The 26,444-nt window shown below is 38.8% G+C and overlaps 1 protein-coding gene across 1 annotated transcript in view; it reads right to left on the minus strand.

Annotated features, from left to right (window-relative positions):
- LOC104506039 (plasma membrane calcium-transporting ATPase 2-like) overlaps positions 1 to 26,444 on the minus strand; it is a gene marked incomplete at its 5' end in the record, with an annotated part of 93,409 nt that overhangs the window by 19,907 nt on the left and 47,058 nt on the right. Inside the window, 6 exon segments of the mRNA XM_010146846.1 lie at positions 2,083 to 2,190; positions 5,035 to 5,246; positions 8,967 to 9,180; positions 17,863 to 18,054; positions 18,793 to 18,899; positions 26,333 to 26,420. Of these exon segments, the coding sequence (XP_010145148.1) occupies positions 2,083 to 2,190; positions 5,035 to 5,246; positions 8,967 to 9,180; positions 17,863 to 18,054; positions 18,793 to 18,899; positions 26,333 to 26,420 (921 nt within the window).

The raw sequence follows: 26,444 nt of genomic DNA on the forward strand, positions 1-26,444 counted from the left end.
AGGCAACTCTGCCCTCATCTTTGAGTTGAAAACAGATACTGATATTAATCTGAGTTTTCAGTAGTTATGAAATAACCATGTATAACAACATTTAGAAGCCAAACATTACACTGATAAAAGGCTGTGGGAAATTCTTCACAGCTGAATGACCTGATAAAACTGGTAAGATTTTTCTCCCTTTCCCTGCTTTTCCTCCCTCCTCCCAAAAGTTGATATTGTCCAGTGAGTTGAAAAAAACACCTTTTCTTTCCAAGAATTACCAAAATGATTTTAGGTTTTTCCCCTGGAAGTTCATAAACCAAATGCCATCTTTAGGTAATGATTACATTAGAACAATCTAACAGTGGTGGCTTTTACCAACGTATGCATTAAAAACTGTCAGGACTCCAAGCTTATTTCTTTAAAAAAGATTTAAAAATCTGAAGCTCAACTGTCCAAAAAAGTTGTGGTGCGTTTTTTGTTGTTGTTGGGAGTTTTTTTGGTGGGGTTTTTTTGTGGTTTTTTTTTTTTTGTGGGTTTGGGGGGGGGGGTGTTTTGTTTTTTTTTTTCATAAGAGAACAAATAATCCATTTTGAAAGCTAGCATCTATTCATTACAATTCCATCAGACCATTTCCATATTCTATTGCAGTTGGCAATTTCTTGCCTGTTTCTTCATAGTGACACACTAGCTGATCTGTCTGTATCTTTACATCTGAGAGGCAAAATGTAATTTCACATTTTTCACATATTTTTACTGTCTCAGGAGGCATCAACTTAAATACATTAATAATGCATTCAAAGATGAAACAAAATTAACATTATTAACTTTGCAATATGTGTTTTATATAAAAGAATAATGTAGTATTCTAACAATACTGATTGTATCTCTATTATTACTTCCAGACAGATAATAGCATAACTTACTTAATTATCACACTACCACTTGTTTTGACGTCTATATATACTTTTATATTAGCTAATGATGACACAAGTTGTAGCAGAACTTTAAAATGCACTTTTCTGCAACTACGGTAGGGAAAAAAACTTTTTCTGTCATTTCCTCTTCCATACTTCACATACAGAAGTAGATGGATGGAGGATCATTGAGAGTGTCTGCCAAACGCACTGGACTTGGTCCTGTGCCAGTACCAAGGTTACCATGGATCGACAGAATGGCAGTTGCAGCAGTGCTGTGTCCAGTTCTGGCTCCTCAGCTCAAGAAGGACAAGGAGCTGGTCCAGCACAGGGCCACTAAGATGAAGGGCCTGGAGCACCTTCCACATGTGGAAAGGCAGAGAGCTGGGTCTGTTCAGCTGGAGAAGAGGAGGCTGAGTGGGATCTTATCAATGCTTATCAATATCTAAAGGGTGGGTGTCAGGAAGATGGGGCCAGGCTCTTCTCAGTGGTGTCCAGTGACAGGACGAGGTGCAATGGCCATAAACTGGAAAACAGAAGGTTCAGCCTGACCATGAGGAAACCCTTCTTCCCTGTGAGGGTAACAGAGCCCTGGAACAGGCTGCCCAGAGGGGTGGTGGAGTCTCCTTCCCTGGAGACTTTCCAAAGCCGCCTGGACTTGTTCCTGTGGGATCTGCTCTGGGTGATCCTGCTCTGGCTGGGGGGTTGCACTAGATGGTCTCTAGAGGTCCCTTCCAACCCCCACCACTTGGAACTTCTTTTCCCTTTCAAAAATGTGCCATGGCTGAACATCCGCATGTTACGTTGGTTACGCTAGTGCAGGGAAGGTTACAGTGCCTTTGCCCTTGCTCTCCTTTCTTTTTGTAACTAGAGGACTGGCTTATGCATCAAACGACTTTCATGAAAAAGTCTAACAGAAGACGACCTTGGTGATAGCACACCCTGCTTACGGAAAGAAAACATAGGAAAATTAACAAAAATTGAAAGGAACAGTGGGATAAATTATCCTTACTACTCTATCTATGCTTCAAGTACTTAGAGAGCACCCTGTATTGCAATGTGTGCTAAATAGGACATTGTGAGAGGTCAAGGAAACAACAGTGTAGTCAGATTGTGAACAACATCAGATCTTTGATTGATTTATAAGAAACGAAAGAAAGAAATATGCATATTCCTGAATGCTTACCTGACCCCATACTAGTTCTCCTAATCCAATAAATACACACCACATCCACTGGTCAAGCTGCAGGGGAGAACAGCTAAACGGTTTTCCTCCAAACTGGACAATTACTATCTACAAAGAAAAGGAGAGAAGAAAGGGAGGAAATATTTACTGCAGAAAAAACCAAAACAAACCACTACCCACTGCCAAAACCCCAAATCCCACTTAAAAAAAAAAAAAAAAAGCCAACAACATTCAATCATATTTAACCTGAGATTTCACTTTGTCTTTCCACGTATTACAGGCCTGCTGGTTTGATTCAAACATATCTTACCAGTAGAATAGTCAAATGCATTACGTATTAACAATGTACTGTTTGCTGGACACAATCTAAAGAGCACCTAAAATCAAAATACTATCTTATATTCCAGTTTGGACATTTAGGCTGAACTGAGTCAAGCTACCAGAAGTACATTTGTGGAACCCATCCAGCAAAAGCTGCAAAATCTCGGCCACTAAAAATCAAACCCCACAAACGTATGCACCCTGAATTACACGTCAGAGAAAGCCAGACCAGTTCAGACTACGGCTTCCTTAGCCTCCTGTTTAACAACAGTCATATATGAATGCCCAGGAAGGAGGAAAACAGAACTCTCCCTATGTATTCTTCCAGGTTCTGTCTATACTCAGCTGGGGATATGATGGAGTTTAGTTTGGAATGTCCATTGCATGTTGCATTTTTTCCTCTAATTCACATTTTGTTGTACATTTACAGACTTGTTTTCATGGATAGGCTGATAATGTTTCAAAATCTAGTCCTTTTGGAGAAAGAGGGTGGGAAAACCACACACCTTGCAGGAGGATAACCAACACACACGGCATCTGAACAAGTTTCAAAGCCTGGTTATAATGAGAAGGTTTTGCTAACTGAAAAACAGGTATTATTGATTTTTTTTTTTTGTTAGCAATGCTGCTGCAAAACCAGGGACCTGAAATCACAAGCTAGAAATTTAAACTGTCAAATACTGCAAAAAAGTTCAAGGAAATTTGTCTATTCTAAGATACAAAATAACACTAATACATAACGTGATAGCTTTCCTTTGTGAGTGAATAAACACAAGCTATGAACACAAACTCATTCCACACGAAGTGGAATGCAGGAAGAAGGGGACAGAGAATGGAAGGCAGTGATTAGGAAGTGGGAAGATGAGGACAGGACAGGAGTGGTAACTACAGACTGATTTCTCCAGCTGTTGTAGCTCTCACAGAAGCACTTTCTGATCCTTATCAAGGATCATTGTGATAGTCTCCATATTTTTCACTTTGAAAATTTGGCCATTGCTGCTGGTTTTTAAATTTTTGGGGAGGTTTAAGAGGAAGACTAAACTAAACTAATAGTTAATGGAACTATTGCACTCAAAAATGCAATATCAAAGCCAATTAGTCTGTACCTCACAGAAAGTGTAGTAAATACATATGGAACTAAGAAAGTTTTAAACATGAAATAAAAACAATTCTGTAATTTCCCATATCCAGCTACATAATACAAGCTCCTGGAGACAATTATTTTCACTTTAGAATAAAGTGCTTGGTCCAAACATCCAGCTATTAAAATATACAGCCAAAATAATAAATACTTTTCTGGCACTGCTTGAGCAAGCAACATTATGCGAAGATACACTTCCACAACATAATAAGCAAAGTGGAAAGTTAATAGAAATTTTTACCTTCTGCTACCCGAATTAAAATTACCTGATTTTAAAAAGAGACTTAAAAGCAAGAGTCACAGCCTAAGTACAATGTCCTTTGTGGTTAACAGTCAGACTGCAAACCTAGTGTTTTGAACTATGAACTTCAGTATTTCAGCTACTAGGAAATAGGGAAGAGTGAGTAAAATCAGCAGTCGATTCAGAAGTGTCGCTGGCAGCTAAATGGCACTTTTCCTCCAAGCCAAAGAACTGACTACAGTCCTACAGAGAACTGTGAAAACATTACCCATGATTAAAAAAATTAGAGATGATTGTGAACTTGCCAGGCCTCGCCAAAAGCATTTTAGCTCATGGTAGTAAACCCATGTTTTTGAACTAGCTGTTAAAGATCATCACTATCAAGTTCTACCACCAACCACTACTGTCCTTTCTCCAGTACTTAGTTCAATGCGTGGTTCCCTCTTCCCTGTTTCAAACCACTACAGCCCAGATTAAAATTATCTCTAGCCTCCTCCTTACTCCTTCTAGGAGAAAGGTCCAATAGCTTCCAGGATGCCATTGCGGAATTGAGCAATAATGTCAAAATAGATACAGCTCAAGTCTAAGCAATTGTGAAGGCTGCAGTAGACTTCTAAAAGGTAATGTCAAATGGTATCAACTACAGGACAGATGCCAGCAAATGGATGGATACAGGAGCAGAAGGAGGAATTAGAGCTCTTACAGGAGAAAAATTAGTGCTCTTTGGGAAAACCCTAACTGTGTTGACATACGACTGGGACAGCAAACTCGAGACAGAGACATGAAGAATTACTACCAAGTAGTAGCATTACTGAGAACATTGAGGAGCATTTGGTAGTGGCATCTACCCTCCGAAGAACAGATCAGCATTAGCTATTAGAAGGCCAATTTGTCTATTCATGGAGCAATAAATTAATGTAAAATGCTTTACTGCTATTGCTTTGTATAACATTTAATAACTTCTTAAAAAAAGGTTACAATATCAACATATCATGATGGCTATTGTTGTTACACATCTTCAGACTAATTTAAGATTTGACCTAGTTGTAATGATCAAAATATATGCCGTATTAGTATGCCTAAACAACATCTTCCATTACTGACACTTGTATTGACTGAGAAAATATGTGAAATCATGTGTTTTAAGTGCACCTCCTACAGCATTTAGATTTCACAAAATAATACACAGATAAAAAACCTTAAGGTAAATTTCTGATGAATAGTTACTAATTCTTGCCCAAATCCTTACCTGAATAGCAAATGTACCCAGTACAATAGTGCAAAAAATTGGATTTCTGAAGATGCCGTCGAAGACATTTCTTTCACCATGGATTTTCCGTGCATTGATTTCATTGAAAAGCTGCATCATGACAAAGGTGTTGAAGATAATGGTGTAATGTTCTGAAGGAGGAGAGTGAAGTGGTGCATTCCTTCCACTGTCAATCTTAAACATTTTCTCACCTAGGTATTAGACAAAAATAAAAGTTTCCACTAGAATTAATTAATCAAACTTAAGTTTATATTTCCTTTGTTTGCTTTACCTAGTTGCTGCTCATGCTCTGCTTTACCAGCTTTCTTCCTGCACTTAATATAGGCAGAATGTATAGCACCAGTGAGCAAGACACATCTTAACTTCTAAACAAGACGCTTCTCAATGAAGACTTTTATCTAAAAACTTAGTATATGTGCACAAATAGTTTTCAGTAGTGCTTTTCCTCTAACCAAGTAGTGATTATTCTAATTATTCAATGCTTTCTGAGGTACTGAGCACTTGAGCCCATTGACAGGATGTTTGCAGTTTTCTACAACAATTAGAAGCAACCACTCTTCAGTACTTTTACCCATTTGCTAATCCAGTATGGCATAACTCTTGACAAGCATTCAAGGATATTAATGATAAAAAACATAGACATTCCAGGTTTTAAATAGATTTCATTTTGACCATTCTGCTAGTCTGCTTTGAAAACATACCATCAGTCACTGCTTGTTATTTGGGTAACCTGACTATCACTTTTAGATCTGAACAATTAAAAAAAGCAAGATACAACACATGGTGAGTCACTGTACAAATGAGATATGTTTTTAAAAGATGCCTGCACGTGAGGAACTTCTTGTATAGAATCCTAGAATGGTTTGTGTTAGGAGGGACCTTTAAAGCCCATCTAGTTCCAATCCCCCTGCCATGGGCAGGGACATCTTTCAGTAGGTCATGCTGCTCAAAGCCCCATCCAACCTGAATGTGAATACTTCCAATGATGGAGCATCCACAGTTTCTATGGGCAACCTGTTCCTGTGTCTCACCACTCTCATTGTAAAAAATATTCTTCCTTGTGTCCAATCAAACCTACCCTCTTTCAGTTTAAAACCACTGCCCCTTATCCTGTCACTACAGGTCTTGGTAAAAAGTCTCTTGTCTTTCTTACAAGCCCCTTTTATATTTTGAAGGACCTGCCCAGAGATTTCTCTTCTCCTGGCTGAAAAACCCAAACTCCTTCAGCCTTTCTTCAGCGAAGAGCTGTGCCAGCTCTCTGACCAGTTTTGTGGCCCCTCCTCCAGACCCACTCCAACAGGTCCTTGTCTCTGTTGTACCAGGGACGCCAGGGCTGGATGCAGTACTCCAGGTGGGGTCTTACAAGAGTGAAGCCGAGAGGAAGAATCGCCTCCCTTGACCTGCTGGCCATGCTTCTTTTGATTCATCCCAGAATACAATTGGCTTCCTGGGCTGCAACTGCACATGGCCAGCTCATGTCCAATTTTTCACCATTTTCTTATACACAACGTTTACGGATAACATACAGTTATTGAAAGAGGCATTGACTTACTACTCATTTTCATAACCAGTGTTGTGTTAATAAAAGCAAATTAAAACTTGCATAGTTTTCCACTATCCCACTAGCATCATATTCAGATTTTTTTCAGAAAGAAGAAGAAAGGTTTTCTCCTGCAGCTGTTAATTCCATCAGCTAAGTTAACAGTGAGGGGTTTTTTTTTGCCTTGGGATATTTGAGCAGTTTATGTTCAAGTCACTGGAAATAATGAGCATGCCTCCAAAGAAAGTATTTAGCTTACAGACTTTTGAGAGACAGTAGATTACAGTATCACAGATATATCAGTAATACAATATGCAGCCATAAAAGTTAGGCTGTGAGAGAGCAGAGATTTTAAAGAAGATTATACATCTCCAGAGAGATAACTAAGTATTGGAAAATATTCCCCTTATTACAGGCAAACAATAAAGGAAAAAATTAATGAAAGCAAAGAGATATCATCACTTTATCTTTATTACAGATATACACACATCTATTTGCTTCCATTCAATATGCAGACAAGCACTAATATATGAATAATACTTTCCTTGGTGAGAGTACCTGTCCTTAAGTCTTTTATTATTCTATTCCATCATTAAATTGGCAAAGCAGAACATGCTGCTATTGTGGAATGGCAGTGGTTAAACCCATAACTAGATTTTGTTTCTAAACATGTTGCGAAGTAATTACAGGACATCGACTTTATTACTGAGCTTAAAATCTTTTTATACTACAGTATGACAGAACTAGATAGTGATATCTGGATTTTTGATGTGCCTGATGTCTCAAAGGCACATTATTGTATGTTTAAACACGAAGTATTTACTGCCACATTACAGAAAAAAATAGAAGAATTCGATGTACTAGTCTCTACAGAAACCTACAACAAAAAGATGAAGTATTAGTTGATCAAAATATAAATAATTCTCTCCAGTTTGGAATTTATATATCAAAACACTGAGTTTAGAACATCATCTCCCTGCAAAGCTGAGCCTTGTGGAGTTTAGAAAGGAAAAAGACTGTATTTCCTAGGCCTATCAGGAAATTGGTTGGTCTGTGTCATTCAAAGTATTCACGGGTTTTCCAGAGATCCATAGAAGTAATTAGAATAGGGTGAAAAAGCCTGGTTTTCTTTTTATCAGGGCTCAGTATTTTAAACCAGAAAACTCATCAAAAAGCTATTAAAAGTCCCCATAAAGTTCACAGAAGTTCTCGCTCCAAAATTCATATTACATGAATTACCAAGACTGTCTACCCCTGTTTTAGAGTATCTGAAATTACAATTTCCATAGACTTACTAGACGTTACCAAAATACACTGTAAGTCTGGCAATATTACAGTCTATCTCCAAAATCTTGCAATCATTTTGGTTTAAATAGCTCCACTGTAAACAGACCATCACTTCCTTTGAACATTCAAAATAAATTGCCCGTTGTTGGTAAGGTGGGGCAAGACTTTCACAGCAGAGCTCAAAAAACTCCGAAGAATCATAAATTTACATTTACAGCTTGTATGAAAATCTGTATGTAACGAAAAAAAATCTGAAAGACAACACGTGTAATTTAACAGTGATGGCACAGTGACAAGAACACAATATCCATTTGAGAAAATGATCAGTCCTTCGAGCAAGTTCACTTATTGTTGTGGAGCAATAGGAACTATTATTAGCCCCTACTATTCCCTGCAGCAAGAAACACTCCTCCTCCTTCCCTCCCCTCCCCAAAATACAACCTATAAAAAACATCTGTGCTAGCAAGGCGTGAAGGAGTCCACTAATCTAATAAATTAGATTTTTTTCCCTTTTAACATCCATCCTAGATATTAAACGTCAAAACAGAGTGGTATTTGTATCCCTTAACAGTGATTACTTGCTTATCTACACTACTTAAGATCAGCATTATTTCTTGACTATGGCAAACATTTTGCTCCCGATTGATAAGCGCTTCTCCAGATATTGGTAAAAAGGATCTTGATTTTTTCTTTTTTTTAAATCTGTTGCTACATGCCCACTAAAGATGACAAGTCCCAAAATGAAATTTTAGTGTAGAAGCAGGCTAGATATTGTTTAAAATGCAACCACCTGTGCTAAATTTTAACATAAACCTTTGCCAAAGCCCAAATCTACATTTTGTTAGAAGGCAAAAAAGCTCAGAGGCGCTTCCCAATGTAAACAACATTGGAAAGGTGACTCAATCCCTCCGTTGTTTGCCGAACTCTTCCTGATCCCATTAAACAGCTTGGTCCTCCTAGCTGTTTAACTGTGACAGACTTAACGTACGTGCATTAAGTGGTTACATTTAAAGCATTTTGACCTGTCAGGCTAGAAGACCCAGATGCTTCTAAACTGAGCAACAAGCCTAGCAAACCTCCTTACCGACAAAAAGAAGTGTAAAGATGAGAGTAAGCTGATAAACAGCATGGCCCAGGATGTTCTTCATCATGGTGCGGGATATAAGAGGTTTGTTCCTGCCATATGGCTTTCTTAGCAGTAGAGCCTCTGTTGGAGGTTCGGTGGCCAAAGCAAGGGAGGCAAAGGTGTCCATAATGAGATTGACCCACAACATCTGTACAGCTTTGAGAGGAGAGTCCTGTGGAGACAAAGCAGAAAGTTACGTATTTCCTAGAAAAATAATTGTTGTCATTTTCTGCGATTTCATTTCTTCCTGTGTGACTGCAAGCAGTGCTGAAGACAGGACACTGAAAACATGGACCTCTGGTCTGACCTACTGTGACCCTTCTTGTATTTCTTACGCAGGACCAAACTCACAGGAAACATAAGGATCGAGCAAAGATCACTTATTTTTCTCTAGTCATTAAGGCAGGAATATTTACAATCACGCAATTCTTACAAAGCATAACACTGACACTTTATAATACATTTTACTGTGTTAATTCATACATCATGCTTAAATTTTCAGCTTAAATTTACATAATACAAGCGGGAGTTCCTTTCCTGGAAGAAAAATTATCCTGAAACAAATTTAAAAGAAGTATTTCCTTTTACTATAACCTACCTATCTGGATTTTTAGAGACAACTTGAAATTATTCAAAATTTATTAAACAATTACTGAGACATTTTAATACATCTTAAATAAGACGTTTTAAAAACAGTAGTGATAAAAAAATGCCTGATATTTGAATTAAAAATTTACTCTGAATCTCATTAAAATATGTCAAATGTGCAAAAATAAGAAAATCTTTATTATTTTACTGGGTAACAGGATAGCACATTTGAAACCACGGAATTTGAAAGCAAAAAACTCCAACCAGTTGTCAGGATGGCGTATTTCTTTTCTGAAGTGGATCACCCACCGCTAGAAGGAGCTCTTTCCTCACTTAATTCAAGAAAGTTTGTGGTCGTATTACAGAGGACTAGATCATTTTTTGGTGGCTGTTTTTTTAAGTAAATAAATTAAACTACTACAGATGTTAGGAGACCTGTGGATGAATGCTATAAAGTTTGGATGTGTAATTCACTGGGGCAGCTGTAATGACAGATTCAACTGCTACAAGAAGCCGTATCAAGAAAAATGAAGTAGGTTCTTCTTTTGTATCTAACAACCTTCTGTGACTTTAGGTGGAACACAAAATGGGTAGCACTAGTAAGGTCTGCTTCCTGTTTCAGATAGATGGTTTTTGTCAGGAAAATCGAACCTCAAAAGTCACAAGGTATCAACATGACAGATGTTATAATGGGAGTTAATCTACAGTGCCAAACCTGGAAGATCAGAGCACTATTCTTACGCGTTACATTACCATGGCGCTGCAGCAGTGAAGCAAAGAGATTTATGGAGCAGCCTAAAAGCCCAATCAAAGCCAATAAAAATCCTTTATGAACTCTACCCTTTTTCTCAAAGGGTTAAATGTTCATTTTTAAGGAAATATTATCAAATATTGAGGGCAAATATCCATTCAGTATCCATGGACATATGGACAGCAGCAGTAAGTGGTTCTCTTGTGGATTTGGTTTTTATTCCAACTCTCGCTTGAGATAAAATACTATTTCCTCTTAGAAACATATTTTTAACACCCTTACATTTACACAGATTTTGATATATCTTGTTTATATTTGGGTTTGGCTTATTCAAAGGGATAGAGAAAAGCAACCTACTGTTTCTAAGTCTTACAGGTTGGCTACATCAGGGAAGGGAGGAAGATTAGCATTAGTAGAATCTTGACCTCTTGGTTATGGGCTGCATTAACTGGAGAGTTCAACTCATTAGATATGCAGCTGCAGAGGCAGGAAACATCTTTGTCTTTAGAGGTGGCTAAAAAAGCTAAAAGCAATCAGGACAAGCTTTGATCCAAATTGAGATCTCATTTATTAATACCAATGGCTCAAGCAAGGAGGGTACTTGCACTCAAAGCAGCTTGTTGCTAGGGCTCAGAGACCCTAGACTTGGACACAGTATACAGACAAAAAGGAAAACACGTTTTCCACAGAAGAATTTTCCTTTGAGTATTTTTACCTGTTCAGTTAATAAGTTTTCTTGGGAAACATTCTCTACTTTGAGATGTTACAATGGCTGAATTACCGCTTCATGCGCTGACTTCATGTCAATAAAACTGTACTTGCCTGCTATGCTTAATAAATAGAGTCAAACATTCAGGTGTCTATCAGAGCCTGACATATTCCTAGCACAACGAAAAGTCAGATTCTTTCAGTGTCTAAATCACACCGCTGTAATTGGCAGTCATCAGTTTTGGCAACAACATGTTCTTACCATTTCACACTGCCAATCACCTTGGGTGGCTATGGTGCCTCTAATAATTACCTATTATTGGCAGTGCTACACTGCGCAGTCAAGTGTGAAAGCTCATTCTAAGCTGAAGCCAAAACATTAAATACACATTAGTCTGGGCAGGCAGTGGAAAGAAATTTCCACTGCAACTCTATCTGATTTCTGATTAGTTGGTGGAAACTGAGGAAAATGCATATCAGCCAAGGAGCTTAGTCTTCCATTACAGATTTTAGTAATTTATGCAAGTGGGATGCACATTCAATGTTCTTTTCACTGCATTTTAACCACTAAATGACTAGCTATTAATTCTTCATTCACTTTCTCAAAACTTTGTGGGTGAAAGCTGTTCGAACTGCAAAACACCCAAAATCACCACTTATCTGTCAAATTCCTTTCCACTTGACCTTGGAATAGGTTAGCATTGGCCTAGAGGGAAAAGGAAAATGTCCCTTAAATCAAGCGATGTTACACTTCATCTCAGAAACACTTAAAAGTACAAATCACCAAAGGCTGGGAATAAACTAGAAATCTTTTGTGACATGCAGAGCCTCACAAATTTTAGAGCTTGTTACTTTTGATTTAGATGACAAGCTGTAAAGGAATAAAAAGGTATTTTCACCCTTACCTCTTCACTCCCACTTGTCACAGAACACATGCATGGATTCATAAAAATGAGCATTTCTAGTAGGTTAACTTTATTTACATAAGTGCAAAAACACATTAGCCCTCACTTCTGCTGCCAGATCACACTGTCTACTAATTGTATGGAATTGTGTGGCATCCTCAATTCTATTTCCATGCCTCTAAGCCTTCTCTAAACAAAGCTAAACAGTACATACTTTGGTTTTATATTATAGCTTTTTCAAATTTGCCAATGCTATTATTTTAGGATTTGCCAAATACAGTTCTGCAGTAAAACATTATAACCATGTAAATTACTGCCTTACACATGTAAGTATAGATCATCCTCATTTTTTGAACAAGATCTGTAAAAACAAGAAGTGATTCATGCAGTAGTTCACTGCTACAGTGCTTTTTAATTAACATTTAATTTTCCAAACATAATGTCCTATAGAGTCACTGTTTTCAGTTCCTAATGTCTTCTAAAACATTAAGTTTTTCACAAAGTACAGGAATAATAATTTGAATGTTAAATGCTAAAACACAGTCTTTGTCCTCTCTTTCTTTAATGCAACCTTTTTGAATAGTTACTTTGCCTCAGCAGTTGGAGGCACAGACAAAATTTGGCATGGAAATAAACCTGTTAGTTGTATAGCTCCAGTAAAAAATTGTTGCCATGTGACTGAACTCCATTGTTTTGTACATACCCAGATTATTTTTGACTGCTCCAAACATAATGACCTAATATTTTCTTGGTAATGTGTGTATGCTGAGGACAGGAAACACGATGGACCTTCTGACTTTGTAAGGCATGTATGGAACTCTAGATGATACCTAGAGATGGTGGAGCAATGACTCATTTGAAGTACAAAATTTACAATAATCGTAGGCAGAGTTCCAAAAAAAAAAAACGCCCTCACTGAGTCAATCAAGGGCTCTGCAAAAATGTTACTCAGAGAATTAAGTCAGAATATAAGAGTTTATGTCTCCTAAATTCACTGGAAAAATACATTACCAGTTTAACCTGAAGTAATGGTTGCTGAACAGGAATGACAGTTATATGCAAACTGGGCAAGATAACCACACCCTGATGATTTTAAAAGCATGCACTGGACAACACAGAAGGAAGCAAGAGGTAAATGGATTAATTGCAAGACAAGGAGAATTAATACAGCTCAGCTGCAGTTTGCCACGCAAGCTGCACTGCCGTGGCACGAGTTGTGAGCTCGTGGTGGGTGCTATGTACACAGTGCACACTTAATGAAGAGCACCTACGCAGCCACAGATTGAGTTTAGATGGCCTTCTTGAAGCTCAGTTTTCTTGCATGACCTAGATCTCAAAGTGCTTTACATAATTATAGAATCACAACACAGAAGCTCATTATTAGTTGAAAATTCGGAACTCTTGGCTTATACATTGAGCTGCTGTAAACTCCAATAGGGTCCGATGCAAGTTTGACCCCTGTGAGGAGCAGCTTAGTTTTGGCAGCAGCCACGCTAATCTTACCAACAGGTGACATGTATCTGTAATTCCTATGCTGCTTAAAATATGAGTTCTGTGACACGACCTCGACGGGACCCGTAACAGAGAATAGCAAATGGCTATTTGAATTGGTCCCATTTAGTCTGCATAGTAACTTCTTCAAGAGCCCACTGCTACTCCTTCACAATCGTTGTGTAACACTGGAGTAGCACATAGGGTCACATATACTTCGCACACATAGTTAGACATCTACTGAAGAGCAAACCAGAACAAAATAGAAATAGTAGATATGGTAGATGTCTCCTTAACAGCGGCACCTTGCTGAGGCAGGCGTTTGGTAGACAAATAATGAAATTATATTAGCTTAACATCAGCAGAATTAAGCTAAACAGTAGTACCCTGAAGTGGAATTGGCAAGGACACTGATTTTATTTATGTATTTGAGAAAAAAAAGCAGCAGATTCTAAAATGACTACTAATGTTCACAGGTTCTACCTAATATTTTCCTTAAGCCCCTCCATGGCACTCCTGAAGTGCTCTGTACCAAACAAATAAGCTCCTTCTTAGCAATGTATTCTCCGGGTGCTCCTTGGAGGTGTAGTTTCACTCCTAATAATACTCACACAGTTGGACCCTTTCATTAACATAGAGTTGCTGTGGTTTCACCAGGAGTCCTGGGGCGATCTGACCACATACACATATTTACACAGACACTGATGCAAACACAGGATCAAGACTGAATAATATTATCTATTTAGTTGCAAAACTCAAGCCAAGTGTTAAAAAAAATTAGTCAAAACAAAGGTTTTATCACCTTTGTACTTCCTTTAAGTTCAAACTGTAGAAACAGCAAAACCAGTAGGAGAGTGTCAAAGAAGTTTCCTACTCCGAGCATCCCAGTAGGCCGGTTCTGAACTGCAGAACAGATTTTTTGAGAGGTGACATTCAGAAGCATGAGAGAAGTGTTACTATCTACATTCATTTTTTTCTCATTCTAGATTTGATGAAATATTGCCAAAAGGGCAGCATGTATAATATGAAGTAACTTGAATATTAATTGAATGAAATTATATCCTGTGTGTAAAGGAAGCCAAACTGACTGCCTAAAAGCAGCATAAAATTCAGTCCAATGTGGGCCTTCTTTATGTTCGTTTTGAAAGTCACAGAAAGGTGTGTTGCCTTTCGGAAACCATGGGGTTTACCTTCATTTGTTTGTTAAGAACTGAAATGTTTCAGTCAAAACTGTAATTGAAGACCTGTGTACAGTTTTGCAGACTCAGATCTGTGTGCAAGCACCTGCCCGTTGTATGCACGATTTGTTTGGTACAGTCATGTATTCTGTGCGAGAGCTATTTTCATAGCAACTGGAGGGTACAGTATGTTCTCAAGTGTCATTTTTAGTAAAGCTTATGAGCCAAACAAACATAATGTCCTTTCACTGGCTAGTCTTTGAGTCAAAGCCTAACATAATTTTCATCCTTCTTGAACGAGAGAGCACGGAGAGCTGCTTGAGATGAACAGCAGTCAGGCCGCCGAGTGTAAACAGAACTGCCATGGAAATAACTGCTGCCTTTTTGCTACAATTTCAATTTTAGCTCCTTTCAGACCTCCTCCTTTGGACTTGCATTTCCACTGCCAAATTAATGAATTGCATAAGAATGTAATTGGACAGAAATTCACAAATTCTAGGAGGTGTACATTAAAACCCATGAACAGGGACAATAGACTTGGCAGGTTCGGTGATGGTCTTACAGACCACTGGGGTAAATTGCAATGCTGCAGGCTTGGGGTCGAGGGGCTGGAAAGCTGCCTGGCGGCAAAGAACGTGGGGGTGTTGGTTGACAGCCGGCTGAATATGAGCCAGCAGTGTGCCCAGCTGGCCAAGAAGGCCAACAGCATCCTGGCCAGCATCAGGAACAGTGTGGTCAGCAGGAGTAGGGCAGGGATTGTCCCCTGTACTGGGCACTGGTGAGGCCGCACCTCGAATCCTGGGGTCAGTTTTGGGCCTCTCACTTCAAGAAAGACATTGAGGGGCTGGAGCATTTCCAGAGAAAGTTGTGCTGGGGGGGTTGAAATTGGATATTAGGAAAAATTTCTTCACCAAACGGGTTCTCAAGCATCAGAACAGGCTGCCCAAGGAGGTAGTGGAGTCACCATCCTTGGAGGTGTGAAAAGACGTGTAGACGTGGGGCTTAGGGACATGGTTTAGTGGTGGATTTGTCGGTGTTAGGTTAACGATTGGACCTGATGATCTTTAAGGTCTTTTCCAACCTAAAAGATTCTATATAATCCTATTTAATTGCACTGGGCCTGTTTCAAATCCTTCTAGAAGCCTATAGAATGATTCAAAGGATGAAGAAAGTACCAGAATAAGAAAGGGGAATTTGCTTGCACTGATTATGCACTACATATAGACTTAATTTGATTTAAAACGATCTTTGCACTGATTCAGTAACATTTAACCTCTTCAGGAATAACATGGATAACAAGAATAGCATACAGAATATATTTCCCACTTCATGCGTTCACACAGCAACTGAAAAAATGCTGGACATTTATTTAAGGTGAACTTTTCTTGGTTAATGTTAGTAGGCAGTGCCTGAATGTATATAAAACAGGGTCTTAAAAGGAAGCACTCGTCCCAGTTCCAGTTCTGGTATTCCTACCATGTTGGTGTTAGCACCTTTTTTCTACAATTTTGTACCACTGAAAAATCCAGGAAGATCGACCTTCCAGTCATTTAGTCCTTATTCATACACCCTCTGCTACCAGCAACAATCACTTTACAGTTAAACATTTTCTGAATATGCTTGGAAATACTTCCCAAAGGAAAAGGAAAAGTTATTCAACTTCTGCCTCAACATCAATAACTTTGTCCTGAAGCAGAGGCTCAGTTGTGACAACAAGGCACCAGCAAGACCCACGGCAGTGTGGCAGGGACCTAGCACATAGCTCGCAATTTTTACTTCTCAGAAAACAAGCAAATTGAGGTTTCAGTGCTTCCTTTGACCAGAAAAAAACAGTTATTTCATTTGTAATTCCTAAGATGACTTCTACTTCCTTCAAAAACAGCCATCTCTGATTTCTCTGAGAATCCCAGCCCTAGCACTAGCCTTGTACTAAGTTAGCTCAGAGGCTCTAAATTACAACAGTTGTATCTACCCTGCTGTTGCACGGTGCTTGCAGACTCCTTATATACAGCACAAAAAATGCCTTGAAATGTCAGCCAAGGCTTAGAAGTTTGACCTCAAGGTTCTGTAAAGCTACCTGGGTTTCTGGTTTCCAGTATCAATTCCATGATTCCAGTGTAAGTTTACCCTGGAGCAGAGCTAATGACTTATTCATTGTTTTGCTGAGGTGTGCATGAGGTACCATTTACCTGCTGAAACAGGTAAGTGCATCTGTATGATGCACAAGAGAGGGAAGCATCAGCTTTCCAACAGTCTTTCTCAATCAAAGGGGGCATTTTATAACAGCACCGGTCTACTGCATCTGAAATATACATTATTTTAGGGAGGAACAGCACTGAAAACCACATGCTTTGCTATTTTCTAATGAAGGACAAAAACCTCATACTGTCCTAACTGCATCCTGTTTTGTTTCTAGGGAAAAGAAAACTTGGACTGTGCTTTTGCCAAGAAAAGTTGGACCAGATGATCCTTCAGGTCCCTTCCATCCTGGCATTCTATGATTCTATGGTTAATTTTATGAATCAAAAAGTAGTAATCTGAAGGGAAAAATGCATTTTGCTTTCACATATGCTTTCTGTAAAAGACCTTGACATGTTGCGTGTACACAAAGATTGCATCCAGAGATGAACGTAGGGGGAGAAAAAGAGATGAAAGTCCAACTGTATGTATCATTTCACTGGTTTGTCATTTGCATCTGAAATTAAAAGGAATTGCCTGAAAGCATCAAATTAATTGTTGTATCAGTCAAAAAGCTCCACCACTGGATTGCTTCCGTGTGTCAGTACTGCTCTCCTGAAAAGAATAATCCCATTCCATAACCCATCAAGAGCTATATATTTAATAGTGAAATCTTCTGAGACAAAACAGGAAAGTCGCATAACCTATTCCTGCTCTCAGTCCCTGACATTTTTTGTCCTATCATCGCAGGCTCACTCACCACGACCGTGTGTAACCACAACCAGAGAGCTATATGGAGGCAGCACAAAAATGAGCAGCTCCTGAAAGCAATTCACTTCCAGGAGAAGATGGATTAGTGCACTTCTTATCTCAACAGCTATTTAACATTTAGCAGCTTGATCCTAAATACACTCTTCATGTTCAGAAGACTTTCAGAACACATACTTTCTGTTGTACAAAGGAAGAATTAAATGTAAACCACCATTACTTAAAAGCAAATGTGGCTTGGTAAGATTTGGCGCCATTACTTTAAGCAACACCTGGAGTTACCTTACCTGGGTAATGCATGCTCCGGTGAAAGCCACAATCACAGCCACAATGTTCACAGTGAGCTGGAACTGCAGGAACTTGGAGATGCTGTCATAGACGTTACGCCCCCACATTACGGCCTTGACAATGCTACTGAAATTGTCATCTGTTAGGATGATATCTGAGGCTTCCTTTGCAACATCTGTCCCAGCAATACCCTGGAAAGTTAATTGTAAATAAAATTACCTACTGGGAAGTACAGCGACAGAACACACATCTTCACCCTCAAAGCCCAAAGTTACACAAAGACTCCCCGGCACAGTAACGGTGGCTGCTGAGTATATTCTGCACTTCACATGCGCTAGGAAGTTTGCTAATTTGGCCTATTTTTGAAAATCAATAAGGATGTAGAAAAGGGAATTGCTAGAGAGCAGTGGAATTCATGTGATGATAGTTTTGAGTGTTTTAAATTACCGGCTTAATGTCTATTGCTCTTCTGAGTAATTTTTATCATTGATATTTTATTAATATACATGAATAGAATTGCAAGCAAAAATTAAAATTATATATCTTAACATGTAGTCTAGTATATATATTAATGTCTTCAGAGTATGTTGGGAAGAAGTCTTTATGTTTAGTGACAGATTTTACCAAAGCAAAATAGTACTCCACTGTTATGAAGAACACAGAGTTCATTTCCCTGTATTTGCACAGGATTCTGCATATAGCAAACAATTACCTTAGAAAAAGTATTGAAAAATCATCAAAGCAAGCAATACCAGTGACTCTAACACAGTAAATGAAAGGATGCTGAAGAAACTTAATTCAGCCCCTCCCCTATACTGTTGCACTGACAAGAAATAACTAAGCAACTTTCTCAACACTTAAGGAATTAAAACACTCTTACAGCAAATTTATAATGACACAAACATTAATAAATATGCCTGAGATGATACCATTGCAAAGCCAACATCTGCTTTCTTAAGTGCTGGTCCATCGTTGGTCCCATCACCAGTCACAGCTACAACCTGCCTCTGTTCCACTTGTGTGCTGTCAATAATACCTGCAAAAAATGCGTACGTGTGTGTAGGCGTGCATATATAAAAATAATTGGCAAGATAAATCTTCCCTCTAAAAAATGGCGGGGTCTGTGTAACACAGACTACATGATTCCACACAAGTCTTACAGAGATTATTAACACAGTTGATTTTTAAGGAATATAACAACAAAAGCAGTGTAATCACTACCACACATTACTAGACATTACTACTAGAATTTACATGGAAAGTTCTGAATCTGCATCATCAAAAAAAAAAAAAACCAAAACTTGCACAGACTTCAAAGGGAGTGAGATCAGCTCATTATGTTCTTTTGTAAAATATCTAATACTATGTGTCAGAGAAAACCCATTTCAGTCCAGCTCTCTGATTAACCATCAATGGAAAGGATTTACCAAAGCTTAAGTTCATGGTTAAAGGTCTCCTAAACTGGGACTGGACTGTATTATCTGCTTTACTGGGATGCCTTCTGACAATCAGTTTAACCTAAAGATAACAAATGCCACTGATGAATTTTGTAGCTGAAGCCCAATTAGCATGTTAACATGTTCAATTCTGCCAAACAATGATTAAGAAAGTATAAAATAGTTCTTTAAAGTCTTGAGCCAAACACTGTAATAAACAGACAAAATAATACAATTTCTACTTTCATTCTGAGATCATTTGAGAAAAGAAAGCACTTTTCCCTTGGTGAATCAATTTTCATGCAACTAGCCTGCAGGGAAATATGTTCCACTTATGCAGATGGGGAAGTAAGGAAAGGAATAAATAATTGTTCTAAGGTTACAGACGCAGCCCTGTTTTTTAATAGGATGAGGATCTTTCTACCACTCGTGTTTTTAATTTCCATGTCAGGGCCCCTCTGAATATGAGTCCAGAACACAGGACTTGGGTAGGATACAAGAGCACCTCCATAGTAGTAACTTGGGGCAGGGGGGGGGAGGAAATGACAAAATTCCATTTGCTAAAACATTTTGAACGAAGTCATAGCCTCTAAAAACAATTACCAAAGTTATCCAGTGTGAAATGCATTCATTCTACACTGAAAAAATAACTTGCATATCAGATAACTAACCAGAAATAGGAAATTGCAGATTACGGAGCAATAGCTGCCTCTTGGCAAGGTTCAGGCTTATCGGGCACCCAGAAGATTGCGATGCAGTATGGAAGCAGTTAGTGTCCTGTATTTCTCAGTCTTATGAAAATCAGAAAAACAACTGTTCGCTTTCCACTGGCAATATGAACTCAGATAAATGGCACATTATTCTGATAAGATCTTCTAATTAGAGCTTTCAATTCATTGGGGTGATTTGCCTTTGGTATTACTCAATAAACAGGACCAGCAGCTGCCATTACTGTTGAAAGCATTTATCTTGGTCTTCCATTCTTGTTATTAATACATCCTTTGATGTTAAATTACTAGTTTAAGCTTTTAAAAATAGTTATCAACATCTCTGACACATTGTGGTTTTCACTGCTCCAAACAGGTAGATAACATCCTCTCACAACGGGTTCCAAATGGGAGCACAACCCAAGGCAAGTTGAAGAGGCTCCAACAATGACCTCCTCACAGATAGAGTGCTCTGATGTCAATTGCTGGATGCAGCTGAGTGATCTACAAGCTTTAATAGTCGGTCACAAGGTTTAATGGTCAATTTTATCCCCAAAAATCAAACTATGCAGTTGGGCTAAGCCCAGCACCCTGCACAGCACAGAAGTGCATAATCAGTACTCATGGAAAGAGATAGAACGGCCTTGGATATCCTCATCATCTGAACCACCCACCTTCACTGCAGCGACCACTGCTCATGCCATCAGAAATAGTCACGGTATGGCACAACAGTGTGTGGATGGATTTCTGTGTTACTCACGTCAGAGGAGATCTGTGCAGAACTTTCATTTGTTCGTCACACAGATTTCTAAAACGGAGCAGTAGTGACGACTTGGGATTCTGAGGATTTATCACAGCTATACCCTTCTGCATGCTCCTACTATTCTGCTCCTCCTCCCCCCTTCCTCACATTGCTGAATGCTTGTCTTCTCTCCATCACATGCCTCTTTCCTAACCCTATTTCCTTTTACTTTTTCTTTCTTTCTTTGCCATTATTCTGTTAATGGTTGTTACAAGGTTTCACCTCAGGAATTTTCTTCACTGTCAGTAATATGTCTGTATAGATTTCACAAACAGCGTAAGGAGACCAAACAGAGGAGAGATGCCTAGGAAGTTTTCTACCTTCTGCAGTCTTGGGCCACGGGGAACTGCTTCAGTGATCAGTGAAAAACGCAAATAAGGGCATGACCTGACAGACTGCCAATGAAGAGAATGCCCGTTTCTTTAACACTCACTGGACTTCCCACTCATTCACAACAGCTAAAGAGAAACTTCAGTGTTAGTCATGTCTAACAGCCAGGAAATTTCCTCAGAATAAACTCCTTTATCTGGCTGAATGCTTACATACAAGCATTTTATAAAAACAGGTCTGCAAGGTATAGCAAGGGAAATCCTAAAACTCAGCAAAGCCTCCTCCCAAAACAGCCTTTGCTGTTTCACTGGTCTGTTCCCTCAGCAGAAGCTGTTTGGCCCAGATGTTCTTCTGTCAAGAAGAATTTTATGCAACAGCCACAGGAACACACCTGGAGCGTAACATCACAGCGTTTCACACACAGATCCTGCTGATGCTGCAGGAAGCTGGGAGAACTCATGCAGCTTACGTAAGTTTTTCAGAGGAAGCAGCTTGTTTCTGATGAGGAAAAGGATCATGTTTAAAGGACTCTGTGTAGCTGTGAAGAGGGGCACCATAGGCACCAGACTGCTATTAAAGGTACCAGCATTGCATGTGCAGCCGAAAGTGAAACATACCCTGGATTTCCCACCTTCCTCCAAACTACCATTAAGCAAGCATTAAATCAAGTCCACTCAGGATAATAACATAAAGAATATGAACCACTTCCATTCCTTTTACAAGGAGCTATCTGTCCATGGCTCAGACCACAAACATCAACTATAGGCTCAGGCTCTCCCGTCACTGCAGAACACGACAGGCTTTACTTCAACAATTCTTAGGTGCGCTGTCGCCCTCAGAGCTGCAGCAGTAAGACACCGCTGGTTCTGGGAGACAAACACTCCTGGTTTAGTTATTTATTTGTCTCAACTGACTAACTCGAGGCAGAGAGGCAAAACCTCGCTACAGCAGAGTATTCCAAAGACACACACCAATTCAGGTGTTCCTGATGCAGGGAAGCTGATCATCCCATATCCTCAAACACATTCGTATTTCTTTGACAAGCTAAACACAGACAGATGTGCTAATCCCTTTTCATAGGCATGTTCTGTTCAGATTAGTTTTTAATACTTCCAAATTTTTTGAAGCTCCCTGTTAATTTAACAAGAACTTAGAAAGTCTGTTTGAAAGAGAAAATTTCAATTCACTTTCATACTTAAGTATGTACGTGAATAGAGCTTTAAAGGTGAATGCAGAAGTGTTATATGTAACACTACAGACAGAACTGGTAACTGTGAAGTGAACAGTGCTCCACAAAGTATTAGAATGGCAGAGAACAACACGCCTACAACTCACGGATTTCTGTACTAAGCACACACCACCAATGTGCTTCATATTGTAAGACTGAAACGCTAAAGGGAAACCTTGAGGGCATCAGTGCCTCCCACAAAGTTACACTTAACACAGAGCACAGAGACCTAAATGGCATTTATAGAGGATAAAACTAGATTCAAATGTCTCCTGCTTCCTAGAAACTATTGTTATGTTCTTCACTTCAGGGAAGAGTTGATTGAAGATGACTTTTTACGCTGCGGAACAGATCAACATTCTGAATGTTTTTTCATAGGAATTTGAATAAGAAGAAATATTAATATTTTCTCTCAAATGGAAGTCAAAACCACTTGCAATTTGCAACATGATGGTATTTCAATTTCAATTAATACACTTTTCTAGATTTTTATTATTCTACCTCATCTCATGACATGTCCACATCATGAATATAGTATCATCCCACATGATAAGATGTGAAACACTATTATTACTCAAAAAAAAAGGTAATTAAGAAAAATATTTTCTTCTTTGAAATTCCCTTCTGTTAATAAATCAGCCTTTTATGAGAACAGAATAATTGGTATCACAGAAAAATAATTTCAACCTGATTTAAACATAATGGAAAGCACTGCTTCTTTAAGTGGTAAACTGAATATTTATTTGATCTTCTCTATACTTTCTGATGATTATTTATTTCCCATCAGTCCTAAACAGTTGCTTCCCACAGTATTTAAAAAAAACATTAATGCAGTGTTTCAGCTATACCATTATAAGGACACATCAGTATAAATAATATGTTTTTTCACTTGTTGTATTTTGACATAGGGTAAAAAACATGAAATAGTACCAATGGAGCTCATAAAATCCGTAAGAAATTGTATTTCAGTTGTATTCAGATATCTCACATTTTCGTTTCACTGTCTGTGATGATAAACCATTTTGACTTTTTTTTTTTTAAACCTACCTCTACTTCAAAGCCATAAATATTTGAGAGGAACTGTCTGCCCAGCCTGAAATGCTGAACCATGCCTTTCTCTAGTCTCTTTGCAGTAGTAAAAACAAAAATGCAAAATAAAAAACTGATCCTTTTGCTGGGTGGGATTGTGCTGTGCTAAGGAGAAAAAATATACCCTCCAGCAGCTGTGTGTCATTAAAAATTAAATACAAAAAAAGTTTATTTTGTGATGTATGTTTTTACCCTAGAGCAGATAAAATACATCAAAGAAGAGAATATCCTCTTGATCCCTCAAACATCTGAAAAAAACCCTAACACTTTAACAAGGGGCCCAAAACCAGCGAACATTTAAATAGATTCTTGTACCTTCTAATGGCCCTTGGAGTATTACCAGCCAAAAAATTCCATCATGATTTTCCAGACTTGGTCTTGAACTTCATTAGCCACTTAACTGTTCTATCATTTGACCCTGTCACATCTTTAAAACACTCATTGTATTAGTTGCATAAGGCATTACAGCAGTAGTAAATACCTTTTGGATTGTCAAAGTGCATATGTGATAGAACATCAACCACTTGTTGCTTATTGTTCTTCAGCTCTTCATTGATTTCATCTTCTCTGGCAAAGGTTTCATTTTCCTCTTAAGGGAAAATCCCGAATGATTCATGTGAGTGCTCCCAAGGGACTTATTCAATCCACTTAATGAAACACATATTACTGTGTGTTTCTGAAACAAATAAACTATTAAGCTGTACAAATTATGTTCTCTAAGAACCGTAAGGCAGTATTTTATATGCACTAGGGAAGTGAGGAGACTTAGCTAACTTTGTGCTGTTTTAATACTGACCTACAGAGCTAACAATTATTTTGTCCAAACCACTGGTTCCCAATCATGACCACCTATCAGTAAAATGTTTTTGAGCACACAACCCCAAGATATGCGTATTATTCATAAATTGCCCACACGTACTACTAGTCTAATAGATGATGTATATTATAAAACATCCATTTAAAAAGGATGTTTTAAAAGAGGTGAAATAAACGGTATTTAAAAAATTTTCTTCTACCTAATAATGGTAAAAAAAACTTTCTTCCTGCATCCCAGTGGATGGTCCCTGATGTATGTGCACTCCACTTTACAGACCACTGGTCTAAACAGTGGCTGGAGAGGATGAGTAACAGCAGTATATTCCCAGCTGCCCCATCTCTTGCATCATGCCAGGGCTTACCAGATATCTTAGTTTTTTTGAATGATCCATGCTTCCAGAGCTCTTCACATACGCTGGCCCCAATCCCAAAGGACCCAACTGATCCAATCTTTAAATTCACAATGGAACTTTTGCTCTGAAGTGTTTTAGGCATTTAAAAATTTACATACTGCCCCAAGGCCTCTGTCATCAGTCAAGTTTGGAGTCGTATAAATAAAGCCTTGCCATTCCAAAAGGATAGATCCAGAACCAAATGAAAACATGTCACTGATCATCTGGGTCTTATCCTGAACTTTAGCTCTTCCCAGGATTACTAAGGGTCTCTCCAGACTTTCTAGGGTCTTAGCAAAGTAATCCAGTTCTTCCTTCATCAGGAAGCCAGCAGCCACGGCCATCCACAAATGGGGCTGTCGCCTGCACCAGCCCCCATCTTACCACAGCCAGAAATTATTCCTGGTCAGCAATTTTCTGATTTCATCAGCGCTCTTTTAAGTGAGCTTCAAAGTCAACCGAATAACATTTTATCAAGAAGTGCTAGTTACAGATATGAAAAAAGGCTTTATAAAGAAAACAAATCGCTCTTTTATAGGAGCATTCCATCTGCGGACAGTATGGTAAGAGAATATAATTTGTAGGGTGCAGTTTTTATAGGACAAAACCAGACTCTAAAAATACAGCCAGAAATCTAAAGGAAGTCAATGCAAATCATAAAATTAGTGAGCCTAAAGGAATACGGAACTGGCTTAAAATAGGTATTGCCATTCATGTAAACGCTAAAGTGGGCAGCTCCGAGTTACAGAATCACAGAACGATTGGGGTTGGAAGGGACCTTAAAGCCCATCTGGTTCCAACCCCCCTGCCATGGGCAGGAACACCTTCCACTAGACCAGGTTCCTCCAAGCCTCATCCAGCCTGGCCTTGGACACTTCCAGGGATGGGGCATCCACAGCTTCTCTGGGCAACCTGTCCCAGTGCCTCACCACCCTCTCCATGAAGAACTTCTTCCTGATGTCCAATCTAAACCTCCCCGCTTTCAATTTAAACCCGTTACCCCTTGTCCTGTCACTACAGGCCCTTGTAAAAATTTATGTATAAATATAGATATATGTGTATGTATACATACACTCGTATATGCATATAATACAAACATATATGATCTCCAATAACTGCTATTCTAACATGAAAAGTTTTTTATCTTTGAATACTCTTTAAAAATAATGGTGGGAGAATAGGTGCACTTGGGCGACTTATTTACTCTAAATGAGCTTGTTCTTGTTTTCTTCATATAGAAGTTTAGGTAAAAACTACAGAATTTATGCCCTCTTTTGTTTATAGGAAGAACAACCTGTTTCTCAACAACAGTCTCTTTCTGACCAGCAAAAACACCTTTTCCTTTCCCAGCTACAGCCTTGTTCTACTCCACTTCAAAGTCACAAGGCAAATATAAGATTGCCTACATCTACTTGCCACACATCTTATTAGTATTTCATTTACTCCTGCCAACCAGTTTCCTATTATTTTCCATTTGAAGGCTCACTTAGAACACAAGAGTCCTGGTTACCAAGACAACTTCCTGGCATTACGTACAGATGTGCAATTCAAGGTGACAACTCAGAATCATTTATAAGAGTAACATGTTTACAGAGCAGATGATGCGCTGAGCACAATTCAGCGCTTTGGCGTCAGTGCGCACACGTGTGCGAAGGCTGTCTGCACCCACCTTTCACCAACGTGTGTTTGTCCGTGGGAGACGAACGAGCAAGCACTCGAAGCTTTGGCCAGATTTTGTCAATCCGCTCTTGCTCAATCTGGAGGGGAGATCACACACACAA

Source organism: Eurypyga helias, unplaced genomic scaffold, assembly GCF_000690775.1.
Source record: "Eurypyga helias isolate BGI_N326 unplaced genomic scaffold, ASM69077v1 scaffold18702, whole genome shotgun sequence".
NCBI classification, from domain to species: Eukaryota; Metazoa; Chordata; class Aves; order Eurypygiformes; family Eurypygidae; genus Eurypyga; species Eurypyga helias.